This window comes from Nymphalis io, chromosome 10, assembly GCF_905147045.1.
Source record: "Nymphalis io chromosome 10, ilAglIoxx1.1, whole genome shotgun sequence".
Lineage (NCBI taxonomy): Eukaryota > Metazoa > Arthropoda > Insecta > Lepidoptera > Nymphalidae > Nymphalis > Nymphalis io.
In genome coordinates, this window is record NC_065897.1 from 10,233,829 (window position 1) to 10,250,212 (window position 16,384).

At 33.3% G+C, this 16,384-nt stretch overlaps 2 protein-coding genes across 2 annotated transcripts in view; one reads left to right on the plus strand and one right to left on the minus strand.

The window, feature by feature from the left end:
- LOC126771115 (ATP-binding cassette sub-family G member 4) overlaps nucleotides 1-16,384 on the plus strand; it is a 37,812-nt gene that overhangs the window by 13,608 nt on the left and 7,820 nt on the right. Inside the window, exons 2-3 of the mRNA XM_050490848.1 lie at nucleotides 13,893-14,063; nucleotides 14,712-14,848. Of these exons, the coding sequence (XP_050346805.1) occupies nucleotides 13,893-14,063; nucleotides 14,712-14,848 (308 nt within the window). The remainder of the gene's footprint in view (nucleotides 1-13,892; nucleotides 14,064-14,711; nucleotides 14,849-16,384) is intronic.
- Nucleotides 1-16,384, minus strand: part of LOC126771132 (coiled-coil domain-containing protein 85C-B) — a 142,780-nt gene that overhangs the window by 1,486 nt on the left and 124,910 nt on the right. The gene's annotated exons all lie outside the window — the stretch shown is intronic.

Consider the following 16,384-nt stretch of genomic DNA (forward strand, 5'->3'; position numbering starts at 1 on the left):
TTAATTAGGCCACTGATTTCAAATCACTTAGACTTATTTTGTACTCTGTTTATCGTAAACATATGAATATTCATCTACATTCCATTACAAGAAATGATAGCCCCGTGATAATAATGTAAATTGAGTCTTATTAAACAAACATAACACATTTTTTTATAGAATAGGTAGGTGGACAAGCATATGGGCCTGATGGTAAGTGGTTACCAACGCCCATATACATTGGCATTGTAAGAAATGTCAACCATCCCTTACATCGCCAATGCGCCACCAACCTTGGGAACCAAGATGTTATGTCCCTTGTGCCTGTAATTACACTGGCTCACTCAGCCTTCAAACCGGAACACAACAATACCAAGTACTGCTGTTTTGCAGTAGAACATCTGATGAGTGGGTGATACCTACCCAGACGAGCTTGCACAAAGTTAACACCATAAATACTCTTATACAAATACTCTTCAATATTAGACCTATTTTATTTACTCTATTAAGGTTTCAAACATACTTTGGTATCTCCAAAATCAGTCTTCATTACAAGATTTTTATTTTTATTACTTTTAAATTTTTTTCCTCTGTCTGTCCACCGATTTTTGCTTGGTTGCTAATAATGAGCTTCAGTTAGTATCATTAAAAAGATGATGTTGATAAGTGAGACCGAACCATCTTGCGTTATGTTCCGGTTTGAATATGAGTTAGCCAGGGTAGGAGTTTATACATATTTCAACTGATCCTTCTCGGCTCCAACATGTAAGAAGAACAGCAATTTACAGGATTATAACCATAATTCCGTATTGTAGTAAATATTCGGTCCCAATACATTTTGATTATGAAAATTCAAATAATAAACTGATACCGACTATGCAATTAGTAACATATGATAATGATTTTACTATCGCTAATTGTTCAAGATACGATGGACATGGACTTTGAACAAATCCAAATTTAAGGAATATGTTCCTTATTATTTAAAAAAAAATTAATTTGCGGTGGACCGCTTAAACAGATGAGGTTTTTAATAATTCTTAACTTTTCTATGAATGACATGAAAGTTAATAATGTTACATATCACAGTTTCAAATTGCGAATATCACGAAAACTCATGACGCTTAATATATAATGTTCAGTTATTCTGGATCGTAATGGGCCGAAATATTATTTTGTTAATAGGGCATTCTGCAAACTACGTTATTATGTTTTTTGTAATCGTAATTAAGCTACTAACTACTAACTGGCACTCATTGTTCACAATAGAATAAATAATAATATCTCTAGTTTATTGCTATTTCGTTACAAATTGATAACTGACTAATGAGCTAATGGTTTATACAGCCTTTCTCTACCACAAGAGAGGTACCGTAACAGCCTGTGAATTTCCCACTGCTGGGCTAAAGGCCTCCTCTCCTCTTTTTGAGGAGAAGGTTTGGAGCTTATTCCACCACGCTGCTCCAATGCGGTTTGGTGGAATACACATGTGGCAGAATTTCAGTGAAATTAGACACATGCAGGTTTCCTCACGATGTTTTCCTTCACCGTAAAGCACGAGATGAATTATAATCACAAATTAAGCACATGAAAATTCAGTGGTGCTTGCCCGGGTTTGAACCCACGATCATCGGTTAAGATTCACATGTTCTTACCATTGGGCCATACAATACAAGAGAGGTAAAGACAAAAAAAAAAACTTTGACGTTGAAATCACGCGATATCATTGGTCGAGATCTTGAGTAATCTAAAAAATTGCGTCACAAATGACGGCAAAGTTGTTATCGGAACTTTGAAAATAAAATTAAAGTGGATATAATAATTAATTGAAATAGATATATAAAGATTTATTAATCTATTACTTAGTTTGGTGCGCCAATTAAGCATCCTTTCATATTAATATTTGAAGTAACAAATTATATACGGATATATAATAACTTGAAATTATAAAAATTAAGTATTTATTAATCGAAGACAATAATTTTCAATCATTCATTAGGAAATAGAAAGGTCAAACGATAGTCGACACTAAAGTATCAACAAACTAGAGAAGACAAACAGCGTGACTTTAGAGATTATTAATAGTGACATCAATGGCAGATAGACGATAGAGGTTCAAGTCAATAGGCGGTCACGATTTAGCATGAAAATATTAAAATCCTTGAGCAACACTTCCATGTTTATTTTAAATAATTTGGTATAAAATATTTAATTGGCCTTACCATTATCTGAAGATCATTCTCACCTTAGTGACATTTGCGTTTTTCTATGACACAGATTATAAATATTATATATATATATTAGTATAACGCAGGTTCAATTTAATATGATAAAAAACTGGGACCACGTAATATTACAATATTGATAAAAACTTAATTACTAAGTTAGTTATAATTGTAATCGTATTAGTACTAAAGACAACACTTTCGGAATACAATAATTTAATTTTCATATTAAGGCCAAGGTGTGTGTCCATCTAAAAACCAAACGCCGTTTTTGTCTTTATTTTAAAGTATACAAAGTCACATGAATTATTTGTTTATATACAAAATATAAATAAACAAACTTAATGACTTACATTTTTTTTCTGATATAAATAAGAGATTTGTCAGCAAGTAAAGATGAATTCATAACACAATTGACAAAACAAATACTTTTTAAGGTTGCGAAATTGTAACTGTCCACCGTGACTGCAAACCGCATAATCCACAAAAGCTAGTCAACTAAAACACCACTCCTAACTGGATAAAAAGATCAGGGCCAGTGTTTGACTTCTAAAACCAATTTTATAATTCCAAATTCCACTGTGTAAAAGTTATTTTTAATTACCTCAACTCGATTACTTGTGGACTTTTGGTCCTGCATCATTTATTCTTATATTACTTTTTTTGTAATTATATGAAAATAATTGAAATGAACTAATAAGTATGAAATTAATCAATTCATCTGTAAACCTCGATGCCATTATCAATGTTCTTAGTTATAACCTACATTACAAATAGCAAAATGTTTTGCAAGTGCAATCTAAGAGATCCCGGATATGACCTTATCGGTGATTAGTGATATCTAACTTCATTCATATTGATTACGTAGAAAATGTCACCTATTTACAATCATATATAATGTTTATTATTCGAGTGTTGCCCACAAGCCCATCACGATATTATGCAGTTAATAAACAATATTATTAACTAGAATATAATCTTTGTAAATGTTGAAATCCGCTTAAGTTACAGAAAAGCGCTTGGTGCTTATCTAATTAGGCTTAATGATCGGACACGTAATGATAGGGAATCTATAATGTTACTGTAAGATGACTGGTGGTTCCGTCGCAATTGCGTTCATCACGTTCTCTCTGCTGTGTCTGTTTCCTAAGTGCCGCATTACATATGTACTTTAATAATAATCTTAATGTAATGATTTTAATTTGCGTTTAATAGTTTAACAACAGTTAAAATAATAAGTAAGCAATTAGATGTGTAAATAACATTATGTATATATGTAAATTACCATTATATTACAACTAGGTACATGATGTTTAATCGTTTGCATTTTATGTTAAAAGATGAATTGAAAGATGACATAAAATAAGTAAATACATAGTCTGTTCGCCGCTTTTGTAATGCTTTAAAGCACCGTATTTGTACAGCTCATTGAGCTATGATGCGTTTTTTTTAATTATAATTATCTGTATAATATAATTTTAATATTAAAAATAATGCGTAGTAGTAGAGCGCATATGCCAAGAATTCGGATTAAAGCTTAACCGCAGTAAAACGAAGATGATGATTGTAGACCGGGCAAAAAACAACTCTCCCGAGATCACTCAGATTGCGAACTGTGAGGACGTCCAATCCTATATATATCTGGGAGCTTTAATATCGAATAATGGCGGATGCGTAGATGAGGTCAAGCGACGTATGGCAATTGCGAGAACTGCAATGGAGAGGCTGAAGAAAATATGGAGGAACAGAAACATTACCAAAGCAACCAAGATCCGGCTCGTACAAATGCTTGTTTTCCCCATATTTCTATACGCTGCGGAGACGTGGACTTTGCGGCAGGTCGAAAAAAAGAAGATCGATGCTTTGGAGATGTGGTGCTGGAGACGAATGCTAAGAGTTTCGTGGACGGAATTTCGCACCAATATCTCCATTCTTCAAGAACTCGGCATCAAACAGCGTCTTTCGGCGCTGGTTCGAAAGCGCATACTAACTTTTTTTGGACACGTCTCCCGGCAAGGGAATAACTCCATAGAGCGCCTTGTCATTCAAGGCAAGGTGGATGGCAACAGACCACGTGGAAGGACGCCCATGCAATGGACCGACCAAATAAAAACAACTGTTGGCGGTCCCTTGCATGAATGCACGAGGCTTACCACTGACAGGGACATATGGCGAAGGCTCGTGAAGCGAATAACATCTGCGCCGAATAATTCATAACACTTCATGGCGACCACGACCGCTCTGACAAGAGTGTCACGACGAAGAAGAATTAAAAGTAATAAATGTAGGACACATTCTTAATATTTTATATTTATTGTTTTTTTTTAATAGTGTAACTCAAGCACTTTAATAAAAATCTGAAATCACATTGCCTTTCACAATTATATAGGTTAAACTCGATTTATCATATATAATTTATAAATATATTTATTATATTATAATGATAGGCTTGTAAGTAAGTGATTATTATTTTTATCTCTATATGAACAGTGTTACGGCTACGTCATTCTTGTACAAACTTGGACTTTAACATAGACTTTGATTTCACACATAAGTACAAACTAGCTTACTTATTATTTATACTAGAAATATAAAATTGCTTTTTGGCGGTAAAATATTTGCATAAAAGGGCCGTCAGTTTAACCTGCCTATGACGTTAATATCAACCTCATATTCAGTCTTGGAGTAAATCAGTTATATAATAACATAACAAAGGCAGTTGAAAAACATTTTTCAGTTTATAAAATAATAGAAAATGACTAACCACTAGTGTTTTGTAAGTTGAAAATAGGATTTATAATTATGTATGTATGTCCTAACTCAGGACAAAAACATTTTATGTTATGGAGAGTCCTGTGTAAACAAACCTTTTGTGTAATTAGTACATAACAAATTACCCTATTTTTTAACACGTGTACTGTGCTGGTTTTCTGATAATGTTTCCCTTTAGTGCTAATCACGTAATGATTTCAAAATAAATTTTACACTTTTAATGTCAGTGGTGCTTACCATAATTTGAACCCGCCGCCTTTATTTAAAATCAACATGTTTAGTCTACTAAGCTATCGATACGGGATGTACTCGATAAACAAAGAGATTAACAAATAAAATTACGCTTAATTAAAACTTATAATTTCGTTTTATTTTGAGCTAGTATTCTATTAGATATATTTAGAAGTTAGTATACTATTTTACTGGTGGTAGGTAGGGCTTTGTGGAAGCTCGTCTGGGTAGGTACCACCCACTCATCAGATGTTCTACCGCAAAACAGCAGTACTTGGTATTTTTGTGCTTGAAGGGTGAGTGAACTAGTGTAATTACAGGCACAAGGGACATAACATCTAAGTGCCCAAGGTTGGTCGCGCATTGGCGATGTAAGCGATGTTTAACATTTCTTACAATGCCAATGTCTATGGGCGTTTGGTGACCACATACCATCTGGTGGCCCATATGCACGTCCGCCTTCCTATTCTATAAAAAAATTACGTTGATTTTTATGCGGGATAAATAAATATAACTAATAAATAGGTGTTACTATTGAGTTTCATGCCTGTTCTAAACCGGTATAACACGGAACCGATGTCCTACCGGTTAATAAATGAACCATTCAATTTGACCCTATAAAAAGACGATTAAAAATTTGAGAGTACTTGAATAATATATATTTTGTTCTTGATATTTATTCCGAACAAAAATTCAATACAAGTAGGATATAAGAAAAAATACAAGTCGGATATCAGATAAATACATTTTCAATACAAACAAATATTTACTGTGTTGTTTGATATCTGGTCACGAGTCGTGAAGACAATTGATAGTTGAAGGTCCTTGTCCGTTGAAGAACACGAAGACAAAGGCGCACGTGTTGTGTTTGGTCATAATACAAGTATAGCAAACTTTATCACGATGTCAATGAACGCATGACGTAAACACTGATAGAAAAGTAGGCCGTACCGAAATATATTGACACATAAAGACTTGTTCACAAATCATTAAGAAAGTAATGTACCCTTTTACTGTAATTGTGACTAAATCTTATGTTTTCAGATTTTGTATAAACAATTAATTTATAAAATTGGGAGAGTAACTCTAACAGTGTTGCCAATATATATGTGTAGCATAATACAGTTGAATGATTTTGCTTGAAGGCACTAATGGAACTACCAGTCGGATTTGATAAAATCTTTTTTATTTTTGATAGCCTACGTCTTGACCAATTTTACATCACGCTACAGCACACGGTGACAGAGCAAGAACGCTAACGTGGGTGAATAAAATAATAACTCGTGTAGTGTATATGCTCGAAACACAATAACCTTTAAAATGCAATGTAGTGTATAATAAAAACGTTTTAATTACACATTCGTTCTCTGCCTAAATGTATATAATCATTTGATATATTTATAGTACATATATGAATTACAAAAAACATAAATATTAATTTATTTAAATGAATATTATTCTTTTTTCGTGTTGTATTAAGATTTAAAGCTTTTATAAACGTCCTAATATGTTTATTTCAAATTTTTAATGTCATAATTGCTTCCTACGGAATAAAAGTGTTTTTTTATTTTTTATTTTCGTATCTCCACAGACTACCTTTGTTTCTCGTTTTTTTATTATTATTAATGCCGGCATTATAAGTGGACACTTTGTTTGGTTAGTTTTATGTAATTATATAATAGTTTGAGTTTTAATATTGTGATATTGTTTCAACACAATAAAATACTAATAACTATTTAATGTTTCTACCTATTACTAACATAACGATTGAATCATTTTCGAATTTACACTTGATTTACGTACCAAATCTTAATTAAAAATAAACAATAGGTACGCTGTTTTAAAGCAAATAATTAAATCGAATATACCTACCGTTGCTAGTTAACTTACAACTAGTAGTATTGGCTATGCGTTGATGGTCAGAAAGACAAACGATTTTATATATATAACGACGAGTATATTAGATTGCACAACTGTTCTTGTAACTCAAGCAATATATCAGTTACCACAACCACTTTTGTGGTAATGGTACCTTATACGAGTTTTAACCAAATTATTCATTATAACACCGCAACTTATCCATAATTTCTACGTTATAATAGAAACGCGTCTTATCTAATGTGGTCTATATTAGCTAATGTAATTTCTCGCAGATTTACGTGTGCGTTTAATTTAATTTAATTTGTCAGTTTTACGCAAGACATAAAAAGCTATTCAAGTCCAATTAAATAAAGGAAGAATTGGTCGTTGTAAATTGCCCTAGCATCTTGCTTACAAGGTGCAAGCCAGCGCTAAATGAATCCTTAACATGATCGCTAGTTAAGTTTAAGACTAACTCTTTGGTCTCGTGGCTAGATAATAAGACCACAGATTCTAAGACCCCGGACTCAAACCGAGGTCAGGACATTAAAATTTTATAAGATTTTTCTGTCGAGAAATTCTCAATAACAGCCCGAAGTGTGAAAATTAGCTGCGCTTACACTCCTCGGAAAATCGTAAAACCGTTGCTCCTACGTTTGAACCCTTTGTTTTCGTGTCTGATTTTCCGTCTCATTGCATTCGAGAAAATGCCTTGTGTATAATATATCCTGCACAGTTAGCTACACTCTTTCATCTGACATCAAATGCAAGATACAAGACAAGTGGTAGGGCTTTGTGCAAGCTCGTCTGGGTAGGTACCACCCACTCATCAGATATTCTACCGCAAAACAGCAATACTTGATATTGTTGTGTTCCGGTTTGAAGGGTGAGTGAGCCAGTGTAATTACAGGCACAAGGGACATAAAATCTTAGTTCCCAAGGTTGGTGGCGCATTGGATATGTAAGCGATGGTTGACATTTCTTACAATGCCAATGTCTAAGAGCGTTGGTGACCACTTACCATCAGGTGGCCCATATGCTCGTCCGCCTTCCTTTTCTATAAAAAAAAAGTTATAAAATACTATAGTTTTTGGCTCCGTAATAGTGTAGTAGTAGTAGTAGTATTAAATTGAATCGCTTTAATTTTGTTATCTCCTTATCGGTAGTCTTTGCAGCTTGCATAAAGCTATTTTCAATATCGTTATTCATTATTGCCTCCAGCTAACGATTCATTTTATTTCTTTTACAGCTAATACGTGCTGTCAAATAAGTGTAAAGGCAATTTGAATAAACAAAATGACAAGAATAGAATACAATATCATGACGCAAATAACCGTTTGACCGAGGAAGTCAAAACGTATGTAGTTCCGTAATTTTAATAATATTAATTTTAAAAATTACACTCATCTCATTGTTCATCTTTGACGAGTTTGCCAAAACATCAATTGTAATGAATTACTACAAACTTATTTATCATTTTGAACGTAGTAGTATAGTTTTAATAAATGCTTGCAAATGGGCCCCATTTGATGGTAAGTGGTCATCATCGCCCTTGTCGCGTAAGAAACGTTAAACATCCCTTACATTCTCAATTTGCCTTAAAACCGGAACACAACAATAAGGAACTAAGTATTACTGGTTGACGGTAGAATAAGTAATGAGTGGATGAGACGGTCTTGAACAAAGCAAATATAAATATTTCAACTTGTAAGTGAGCAAATCAAAAAATATGAATTAACTTAAACGCGTAGTATACGCGTATTTGTAGATATTAAATAATACAAGAAAATTGAACTTAATTAAAAGACACTTGAATTAGTCACGAAGCAAGTTATGCTAATATTATTTATAATCCAAGCAGTTAAATGGTTTTTTTTTTCTGGACAGACACACAGAACTTAAAATATTGTTTGACTAAATGTAGACAAACATTTTAAAAACATCATTAAACTTGAGATTCTAACCTGTAATTTTGTCACCATTACGAGTAAAGACGCCTAATTTTTTTTTCATTTTATTAGTTAATCCCTCCTTCTTAAAAAGCTTAAAATACGCACAAGAAAAAATAAGTCAAATAAAAAAAACGGGTAATTTTGTCTATATCTCCGCTAACTAATTCTAATACACAAATCGATTTCGATACGATTTTCTTCAATAAAAAGAGCATTCATCAAGGAAGATTTATATATATCATATCGTTAAAATGGCTGAATTATGTCGGTTTTTTTTTTTCAAAAAAACGGTATTCGTACGCTTACACGGCTAACCTTAGCTAAACCATAGGAGATATATTTCCAGATGAAAATTTTTGGCCTTAAAAAAAGCCTACGGAAAAATCCACGATAGCATGTGTTCTAAGGTCAACACAATAACTATTTTTATCTAATACAGGATAATAATAAATTATATAACCTATAATTTAAGCGAAGTTAATTTCTAACATTTATTATTATTCCTTATTTAGATAAATATGTTTGTTAACTTGCGCATTTAATACAGTATCAAATTGTTAAATATATAATAATATATAACAATATCATTCGAATGAATACTTTAGAACAGCGATACTCAATCTTTTTTATAGAGACCACAAACTGGTGTTAGTCATTGTGTCGCGAGCCGCAAACAAAAAATATTTAGGTAATGATTTCTTAGGATTCGGGATTGTTACAAAATAAATCAATAATAACTCGGATTTTGAATTCAAAGCGCGTATATTTTAACGTTTTTTTTTTATCATTTCATGACGTTTCAAAGACTGCAGTAAGCGGGGCCGCAAGCAGTAGTTTAATTCAAATTATTTAGTTGTTAAAATTCAAGTGGGCCGGCCCACCACAATAGCCCGGCGAGCCGCATGCGGCCGGCGGACCGTAGGTTGTATACAGCTGCTTTAGAAGATAATATCCCCGTTTCTAAATCAGAAGCAACAAAAAAGAAATACCAGCGGTCGGCAGTTGCATTTTTAAGTTTAAAGTATTTATTTTTTTCAAGAATAAAACTTGATTTATTTTAATTATAATTTTAATCGTTGCTGTATTTTATTTTAAGAATAATTAAAAAATTTATTACTTTATTTTCTTTTAGTAGGTAGTTAAGTTGTGTTATGGTTTCATAATAAAAATAATTATAAGTTAATAAAATTATCCGAAAAGGCCTGGAGGCCTTTATTCGCATTAGTAGTCTTCTTCTTTTCGTTGCGTTTCAAGACCTGCAGAAGGCATTTGACTGCATCCCACGCCAAATTATCTGGTGGGCTTTGAAGATGAAGGACGTGCCACAAATCTATATTGACATTATTCGAAACATGTACCATAATTCGGAATCAATAGTAAGGACCGCCGTTTGCGACACACGCCCTTTCCCGATCACAGTTGGTGTCCACCAAGGCTCGGTCCTGAGTTCTTTTCTGTTCAGTGTAGTGCTTGACGTTGCCACAGCGAAAGCCGTCTCCCTGGCTCATGATGTATGATGGCATTGCACTCGTAGATGAGGACAAGCAAGTATTGAAGTAAAAGGTAAACCAGAGGAAGGGTGCGCTAGAGAGGGGCGGTCTGATGCTAAACCACCCTGAACCCATAAAGGTAGGCGGAGAATCGTTATCAAGACGGAAAAGTTTAAATACCTCGAGTCTGTACTTCACGAGTCAGGTACAATCGATCACGATGCCAGAGCTCGAATAAACGCAGATTGGGCCAAATGGCATTAAGTCACCGGGGTAATCTGTGATCGCAGGATACCGGTGAAATTAAAAGGCCTTGTGTACAAAGGCATCATCCGACCTTGACATTTGCGATGTAGGGGATAAGTTGCAGGAAAGTCTGCATCGGTTTGGCCACATTAGCCGCAGACTGCCAGACTATTTTGGAAACCGATGCCTGGAATTTGTTGGCGTTACTAGTCCGGGACAACGCTAAGCAGAAGAAGAAGTAGTTTTCTTTTTAATAATAAGTTATTTTATTAACATAAGATAAACATAAAAGTTTTAATACCTTTGTAAGGTCATAGATGTAAATAACCAGCCTTACTCATTCCTTATACAAATTATAAACATAGCTTGTGTAACGACAAGCATGACTAATATGTTTAATTAATATTCAGAAAGAACAGACTCAAGGCTGGCAAACCAAATACCTAATAGTATCACAAACTGTCAATGGGGCGCCCATCATGTTATGTCCCAAGTGCCTACAAATATTGTGTATTTCTCACTCTAACTCGCCGCTCTATGATAATAAGGTGAATGATCGCCACCGTTCATAGAGATTGGCATTGTTGCGAAGACCTACCCAGTAGTGTGTGTGGCAATGCAAATATTTTTAATTTTATTTAAAAAAACTATTCGAACGAATTGAAGTACGTTGATTGTATAATGCCATAAAGCCAACAAATTTCCAAAGTGCCAACAAACAACTAATGAGTTATCTGATGAATGATGCGTGAACGCATAGAATATGAACAAAAGCAATTACTTTATTTCATATATATGATAAGCGTTTAGAAAACGTACGAGGTATGATTTTTATTTTGTCATGTAGTATTCGTAAAACACAGGAGAGGAATATTACCTACTATGATTATAATGATTTTCTTAAATATTTTACTTATATATACTGCATAAGCAGACAGATACAATTTTAATAGACAACTTTCGACATCATAGACAGAACTACATTTTAAATTCATTGACAAGTAGTAAGCTTATTAATTTTATTATACGTTATATTAATAAATAACTGAGAAGTATGCTTAGTATAGAGAAAACATATTTTATTTCATATAGATTGAATAAATTTTTTAAATGAGTTCGTATTTAAAAACATCACTTATGTAAAAGTTTGATCGAGAGAGTTCATCAAACTATAGCATATGTAAATATTAAAAAAAATCAACGAACTTAGTTTCACCATAACTGTTTTGCGCAATTTTACACTATCATTATAGGAGTGGGTGTAATGTAGGTCAAAACTAATCGATTACAAATTACCTATGTCTACGTACAAAGTTCACAAAGTACTCATCATTCCAGCTGAATTATGTATATATGTTGTTTTTATTTAATATTATTTTTCGAAACGAAATAATTTGTAATTTTCCGCATTGTTATTCTTAGTATTTATGTCATGAAGATCAAAGTACAAAGTATCTTTACACCGCGTTTGCATTAATAAAAAAATATCTTTTTTGCACATTGTGTCGTTGGTAACATAATAGAATGGGTACATTTTATTCTTGATTATTATATAAATATACAATAATAATTATATTTCTTTATATAATTCATTGAAGACTTTACTAATATATATAATTCAAAATTATAAACAGCTAACGTACTAATCACTACCGCGTGGAAAAAGTGGCCAAAATGCTGGCAGAAAATCAATTATTTTAATACTCAGTCTTTTTATGTTTAAAAAAAAAAACTTACACTATTATATTATATTAAAATTAACTACTTTACAAAACAAAATATTTAGTGAAATATTATCTAGACTATTAAGCATCCACGAGTGTGGTGCGCCTACGGACACGGCATGCCACACTCTGATGGAGTGTGCTGCTTGGGGGCCTCAGCACCTTTCCCTGACGACTTTAATCAGCGGAGACCTTTCACTGCCGAGCGTGATAAATGCTATGCTTGGTAGCGAGAGGTGCTGGATAAAGATGGTCTCTTTCTGCGAAAATGTCATGTCGCAGAAGGAGGCCGCGGAGCGGGAGCGCGAGGAGAGTGCCTCCGCTGACACGCTTCGCCGAAGAAGACCGGGGAGAAGACGTCGGCGCTATGCGCATCTTCTCCTCCCGCCGTGAGTGTCGCCGGGGCTAGGGGGTCTTTGTACCCAGAGAACCCCCTAGGATTTGGAGGCCCGCAGAAGCAGGCTAACCGTCGGGACGGCACGGTAGTTTGCGCAAGCGACCCATGACGTCCCCCGACAAGATGGAGTGGGTACCGCTGGTTTTTTAGTGGGTATTCCGGCGCCTTCAGCGCCAGCGAGTCCCACATCCCCCCCCCCCCCCACCTAATGCGGGAGGAAAAGCACAAATATGTTTTTCCAGCGAGAAAAAAAAAAGACTGTTAACAATCTCTAAATATATTTTTTTCGTTCAAATTAAACAAAGGTGAAAACCATCATACAATACATTGTGATAATGATTCGGATAAAAACCTACGAATATTACTATTAGTTCAATTGTAAAGTGAGCTATTGCCACCTAACCATTTACAAGCCATATTACAATTGCAATCAAAGTAGTGTAATAATAGGAACAATAAAAATAATGAAAGCGTTCGTGTTTTGCGTCAACAAGCGGCTCAAACGGTTAATACAATAAATAAATAAAATAAGAAATATACGTGTAATAAAAGCCAACTGACCTCATTTTCAAATAGAAGAAATACTACGAAATTATTAGGTAGGTATCTAAATTCTGCGGAACACGATATCCGCGAGTAGGTACAATGGAGTGCAGTAGTAATATAGCTATAAATATTTATTATTATAAGCAGTGGCCAGTAGATATCGTTCTCATCTCTTGACGCGAAGATTTGAAGCGTATTCCACCAAACTGCCTTAATCCGGGTTGGTAGAATACGCTTCACATGTGTCATTACCTTTTCACACACAGTATTCTCAATACTACATTTTTTTTTTTTGCTTAAAATAAAGAGGAAATTTAAAACATTATTATTAAGTGCACCTCTTACTCAAAGTCGCTAAAATGAAACGATTGCAAAACATATTTATTTTAATATCAATACATAATTAGATTAATCAACCAATTTGAGAACGAATATCATTTTAATAATATGAATTTATCTTTTTATTACAGGAACCAAACAAATTCTTCATGGAGTCAACGGACGGCTTCGTCCAAAACAATTAATTGCTATTATGGGTCCATCAGGCGCTGGCAAGTCGACATTATTGGATGTACTATCCGGCTACAGAACTACAGGTGTCGGAGGAGCTATATTTATTAATGGACGTGGAAGAATTATGAGTAAGTATATAGAAATATTAGTAATCTTAAAAAAAAAACATATTAAAAACATCCCAATAAAAACAAAAAAGTAAAACTTTATTATGTCATAAATTATAATTCTGATAAATGAACTTATTAAAAAATTATATTATATTCCTAACATTATTTATTCATTCATTAGACCATACCAATCGAAGAAGAAGTAACTATAAACAATCTTTATAATCATTTACATATTTCACGCTACTTGCTAATACAAACAGTTCACGTTTAAAGTAATATATTTATTTACAACACAAGTGAATTCACTTAACTACTTATATCCACTTTAATTTTACTTACATAGTTGCGACATCGATTTCCCAACAAACAAAATGCTATTTTTCATGAATCCACAATGAATGGCATAGATTATTCAAGATCTCGAAAAATTATATTAATGTTATGTCAGTTCAATGTCAAATTTATTTATTTATCATTACTCCTCAGATTGAAATTAACTATAAGTAAATTATGTAATAATAATAATATATAACATATTATTATATGTTGTGTATGTTCAGACTTTAGCTTAAACCAAATTCATCGAACAGGAACATACACTGGTTTGTAATGTTAAGATAATTAAATGAATTTATTTACTATTTTTATTTAAAAAAATTACAGAAAAATTTAAGAAAATGTCCTGTTACATCCAACAAGACGACAGACTGCAGGGTCTCCTCACCGTGGGTGAGAATATGACCATTGCAGCCGATCTGAAACTACCTACAAAAATGGACAAATATGAAAAAGGGGAAGTGGTAAATATGACAACATTATTTATTACTTCTAACTATTACAACTAGATAGACACAAGGGTCATAAGATCCTAGTTCCTAGGTTTGGTATTTGTCGTATGGGATGTTTCATATTTCTTACAGTGCCTTTGTATATAGGCGGTGGTGACCACTTACCAGAAAGAAACCAGTCCATTTGGCGGTTTAACCATCTATATATAATAAAATAAAAAAACGTTACAGTTCAACTGATAATAAAACAAACAGATCAAAATGAAAATGTTGAAATTTTTATCACCTTTATTTTATTTTCAAACTTATGTTTAAATTATTTGTATTATTTTTATAAATTCTTAAAAGACTAAAATAATTTATTTTTTGATTGAATACTTTTAAAATAGTCAATATATTAACAATGTTAATTAAACACACCAGTAACAGAAATGTCCCACTGCTCCAATAAAACATTCTCGCCTCTCAAGAAGAAGGTTCGGAGCTTTGTCCACCATGCTGCTACAATGCGGGTTGGTGAATTCACATGTGGCTGTCATCCGATATAAGCAGAATTCCTCAATAAGTTTTCTTTTACCGCCGAGCACGAGATGGCTTATAAATATAAAATGCGCAAATTTGAACTTGGTTAAGATTATTCATACGCCGAAGTAAAACAAATTAACATTTTTCGTTATTCTTGACATTTTTACGTGATTTAAATAATCAAATTTAAAAAATCAATAAAAAGCAAATTCATTATGTCTAACAATTTTCATTATATTAAACTAAACTAAATATTTTATTTTCAAATAATAACAATATCCTGGGACATTTTTCACACACGGCCATCTGACCTCAAATTAAGCAGAGCTTGTGCTATGGAAACCAGACAACTGATATACTACTTTTCTTTTGTAAATACATACTTGTAAATATCTATATTTACACCCAGACTCAGGACAAACAATCATGTTCAAACACATAAATGTCTGTCCTAGGTGGGAATCAAACCCAGAACCTTCGACGTAAAAGGCATCTACCAACCACGCAAACCGGCTCGTCAAATAACTATACCACTGTATTAAGTTTAACAAGCATTGAAGATGTAATGTTTCTTATGAGCTGATGTAATGTTTAAACGATTTGCTTCCTCGTTTCTGATACGCACCGCTAAGGTCTGGAATACCATTTTCCCCACTACCTACATATATGGGTACCTTCAAGTCTAAAGTGAATAGGCATCTTTTAGGCAAGCGCGCTCCATCTTAGACTGTATCATCACTTTCCATCAGGTGTGATAACAGTCAAGTGCTAGTCTATATATTTAAAAAAAAGCCTTGTTTAATATGCTAGCTAAATATTCGTTGGTCCATTACATATCCAATGACTTTGACGCAGTCAGCAGTATTATAACATATTATATAATATATAACCCGTAATGCTCGGTTTGATAGATAGTTTATCTGTCTAATGTAAGTAATAATCACCTTTCATTTTATTTAAAATTATATAAATTAAGAGTAGACAATTGCGAGGTTTGGTTTTTTATACTTTTGGTAATAATTT